The 4,340-nt window shown below is 62.4% G+C and overlaps 1 protein-coding gene across 1 annotated transcript in view; it reads right to left on the reverse strand.

Moving 5' to 3' along the window:
* Positions 1-4,340, reverse strand: part of EP400 (E1A binding protein p400) — a 95,534-nt gene that overhangs the window by 15,959 nt on the left and 75,235 nt on the right. The window contains 6 exon segments of the mRNA XM_027771374.1: positions 1-7; positions 46-126; positions 841-897; positions 1,004-1,140; positions 2,433-2,606; positions 3,296-3,537. The exon segment at positions 1-7 is cut by the window's left edge and continues 159 nt beyond it. Coding sequence (XP_027627175.1) covers positions 1-7; positions 46-126; positions 841-897; positions 1,004-1,140; positions 2,433-2,606; positions 3,296-3,537 — 698 coding nt within the window.

Below are 4,340 nucleotides of genomic sequence, written 5' to 3' on the forward strand. Positions count from 1 at the left end.
AGCACGGCTCCCATGTTCCCGCCAGCCAAAGGCCCCAGGTACCACACCTTCTTTTCCTTCGCAATCCGCTCTGCTCGGAGAGACGCGACCTGGATAGGCGGCAGCGGCTTGTCGTAGTTGATCCCGCTGGAACGTGAGCACGGACTGAGTGAGCCGGCGGGGCAACAACGGGCCCCACGGCCACGCCCTGGCCCACAGCGCCAGGTGCCAGCAGCCTGGACAGGCCCCAGCAAGGGTGCGAGCTGCCTGCTTCTCTGGCGTGGAAGGCGCACAGGGACGAAGGTAAGGGCACACATGGGCACCAAGGATGCACTCCTGCCAAGTGCCAGCGTGCCCAGGCCACCTCCACCTGTACCGCCACACGGCACCTACCCGTGCAGGGCCGGCCCGCTCCTCACCTGGCACTTGCCCCACCTGCCCCGGTGACACTTACACAGTCACGCCTCAACCCCACACGGGCAGCCTCAGCCCACGGCCCGGGGCTGCACTCCCAGGGGCCATGTCCTCAACGTGGCCTCATTTAACCCCAGCCCCAGGTCTCTGCTGCCAAGACCTCGGTCCCCACTAAACCAGCACATTCAAGGTGCAGCCAATAGAACGCACGCCCAAGAGAGGAGGGAGGGGAGGCAGGGGCCGAAAGGCCCCTGCCACAAGCTCGGGCTTGGCTGTCACCCTGTGGGCGCGGGTGGGCACAGCAGCTCCCCGTGGGGCTTACGCCCAACGCCCACAGGCAGCGCCACCTGCTGCCACCGGAGAGCTGTCGTTTGGATGCCCCGAGTTTCTAGGGAACCCGAAAAGGAAACTTTCACAGGGCAAAACGCGGGCCACGGACACAGGTACCTCTCTGCCAGCACAGAGGCGTGCTTGGGGTTCTTCTGGAAGGGGTTCATGCCAAGCCTGTGGGGCAGAAACGAAGCAGCTGTCACCAACCCACAGAGGACACACAGCAGGGCGAGCACGCCGCCGGAGCCCGGGCACCGCCAGGCAACACGCGGGCACATACAGGGGCTTGATGGGGGGGCTCCTCTTGCCGGCGGTCGTCTTCATGAGGTCGAAGCGGCCCGTGTAGAGCTGGGTGTGTGCAGCGCTCTCATCCTGGGCGTAGATCTGGCTTGTGCGGAGGGGACGGTTGTTTTTACTCTGAAACAAAACCGGCCAGAGGGCGTCACGGTCAGGCAGGCAGGGGGCGATTAATGACCCAGGAAGGGGTGCTGGAAGCCGAGCTTCCAGGCCGAGCAGAGCACCCTCCCGGCCTTCCCTGGGACGCAGCACGGCGGCTGTCCTCGGGCCACCAGGGAGGCCCCGTGTGCGCTGACGGTCTTGAACGTCAGACAGAACCCTGCGACTGCCAGAAGGGAGAAAGCACCCGCCCCCAGTTGAAGACAGCCAGCAGAGCCAGGCCGAAGGCAGAGTACTGACTGGCAGAGGAGTCCCTTACTCCAGGGACTGGCAGGGGTGGCAGAATGCCACCACCAGAGGCCTCTGTGGAGTGCAAGTCACGGGGAGGCTCAGGGCACATCCTGGGGGGATGCCGCCAGCCACGGCGTGATCCTCTGACACGAAGCAGCCAACTCTGCAGCAGCAGGGTCAAGGAGACCCCTGGCTCCAGCTCGGTCTCAGGCCGGCCCCACGGGAGCCTTCCCTTCCAGGGAGGCCCGCCTCTCTCCATGGTCAGGGACGGCCACCGCATACACCAAGACCTGACAAGAGGTCCGGGCTGATGTAGGGAGGGAATGAACGGCTGCAGGGAGCCTGTTTTTACCATGGACAGAAAAACCACCCAATACTCTTGAGAGCAAGCCCTGGGGTGGCTGGGAGAGGCTGGGTGTGGACCGCTCACCCCAGGACAGACCTCACCTCCACGAACGAGATGCCACAGCAGACACAATAAAACCCTGCCTGTCCACCTGCACCGCTCCAACCCCACGCAGGAGACCGGCTGCTGCCTGACGGCTTCCATGAGAACCAGCCATGACCCCCGCCGCCAGAAGAGGACATGGGCCTCCACTGCGGGTGGGCGATGTCCCAGGAGGAGAGGCTGCACGAGAGGGCTCCAGGAGAAACGGAAAGAGCGTAACTCGGCTGGAGGGGAGCGCTGTCCCGGCCCGCACTGTGGCTAGCCTAGTGCTGACCCGAGATGGGTGTCTGGTGCCGTGTCCGAGCCGCCATACCAGGCAGCAGAGGGAAGGTCTGAGCTTCCCGTCGGCAAGCTGACCACTGAGACCCAGCAAGTTTCTCATCCCTCCTTCAGTCTCCCGGTGTTCTCAGGAACCCCGGAGGCAGCGTGACCCGGCACCCAGGTGGCACATGGGTGCCAGTGCCTGCTGCTCTCGGGCCAGACAGGCTGGTGCTCGCTGACACGCCCCGCATGGGCAGACCCGACCTCACCCCGGGCACGCAGAGGGAGCTGGGCCCGCCCGCGCCACGCTCACCTTCCCTTCCTCCCTGGGGATGATGACATTCTCGTAGCGGTGCCGGCACTGTTTGGACGAGCGGTAGATCCTGCTGCAGGAGTTGACGACATCGCTGACCAGGTCCCAGTTAGGTGTGTGAGCGGGCGACACGATCGTGAGGTTCAAGGGCAGCTCGAGTAACTGCTTCACAGCCTGGGGACATGGTTTCAGGTGCCACAAGTCAACCACCACAGTCAGGGGGACCTCCCTCTTTTATTTTTTCACATTCGTTTTCTTTTAAAGACTCATCGTATTGAACTTTATTTAATTATTGTAATTTGACCAGAGAGAGACAGAAAAAAGGAACAGGAGCAAAGCCAGAGGCCAGGTCCGAGAGTCTCGAGTCAGGGTCGGCCACGTGGCAGTCCAGTGCCCTGAACCACCTGCCACCTACTGACCCGATTTTTTTTTTTTTAAGAATCATTTTAATTTTCCTGTTTGTTTATTTTAATTTGACCAGAGAGAGAAGAGAGAGAGAGCAAGCCGCCAGGTCCGGGACTTGAACCATGGTCAGCCATGTGGGAATCCAGCATCCTTAACCACCACACCACCTGCCAGCCCCCCACGTTCATTTATTTATTTATTTATTTTTGAGAGAGAGAAAGAGAGAAACGGAGACAGACACACAGGCGGGGGCACCTCAACAGGGTCTCCATGCCATGGTCCTCTCCCGGGCCTGCAGCCAGCCCGGACAGCAGGCATGCCGCACGGCCTCCAACAGGGCAGTGTCCCTCCTGGCTGTGGCTGACGGCACTCGCCCGCTGCCTGCCAGATTCCCACACACGATGGTGCGGAAGGGAACGGAGCAGTTGGGGCTCCCCGTGCTGGCCACACCCGCCTACCTGCAGCAGGGCCCAGTCCTCACTGATGAGCCACTCGGGGTTGTCCTGCCCGGGCTCGGCGGTCGGCTTGGCGAATGTCGGCAAAGGCTTGGCGAACTGCGCCTGCTGCTTGAGCAGGATGTTCTTCTTCTGCTCCTTGCCCTCCCTCCGCATCTTCAGCATGCCTGGGGTCGCACGGTCAAACAGGGACCGGGGCGGGATGACGGCCTCCCCGTGCCGCTGTTTCTTCTTCCTGCCTGCGGCTAAACGGGAAGGCGGGTCAGGGGCACGCTGCCGCCCCACTGCGGCCAGGCAGCACACGCGTAGGGCGGCTGGGGAAGCACCTGAGGGGTCTGTCTTGTGCCGCTTGCGCTCCTTCCGCACGTACACAGGGGGCAGCTTGGCTTCCGGGATGGGCGCGGCCTCGTACAGGAGACACATGACCGCGTCGACGTACAGGTCGTTGTCGTCCTGCGGCGGTGTGGGCGGCGTCCAGAGCTGTGCAGAGAAGGCACGTCTGTGAGCAGTGCTGGCAGGACACTGGCTCACTCGGACGCAGGGGCGGGACCTACCGGCATAACCTCCGTCTGCCCGTTGGCATCTTCGCAGACGTACTCCTGCGGAAAGGTAGCGGGTTAGGGCCCCCGGGGTGGGGTCATGTGAGCCATGAGCAGGCAGCTCCCTTCTTCATTACATTTTTTTTTAATGGTTTTTGCTATAGAGGCACGTGCGCTTGTGGGAGACAGAGAGAGTGGAGAGAAAGTGAGAAATCACCCCCAGGGGATGGCCACACCCCAGTCCCTTCTCCACTCTCCTCCTAGGACTCGGGATTTTCAAGCTGCCAGGTCCAGGACTTGAATCAGGTCGGCCAAGTGGGAGCCCGGTGCCTTAACCACGACGCCACCTGCTGGCCCCAACCTGTGGCTTTTCTACCTAAGGTCTCCTGAAGGAGCCAGGGCCCAGAGTTAGGCGGAGACTAAGACCAGCCTCCTCTCAACCAGACGGCGACCCAGGCAGGAGAGCTGCATTCACTCAGAACCAAGGCCGGAGACACGGCGCAGGCACT

This window comes from Tupaia chinensis, unplaced genomic scaffold (assembly GCF_000334495.1).
Source record: "Tupaia chinensis unplaced genomic scaffold, TupChi_1.0 Scaffold000211_1, whole genome shotgun sequence".
NCBI classification, from domain to species: Eukaryota; Metazoa; Chordata; class Mammalia; order Scandentia; family Tupaiidae; genus Tupaia; species Tupaia belangeri.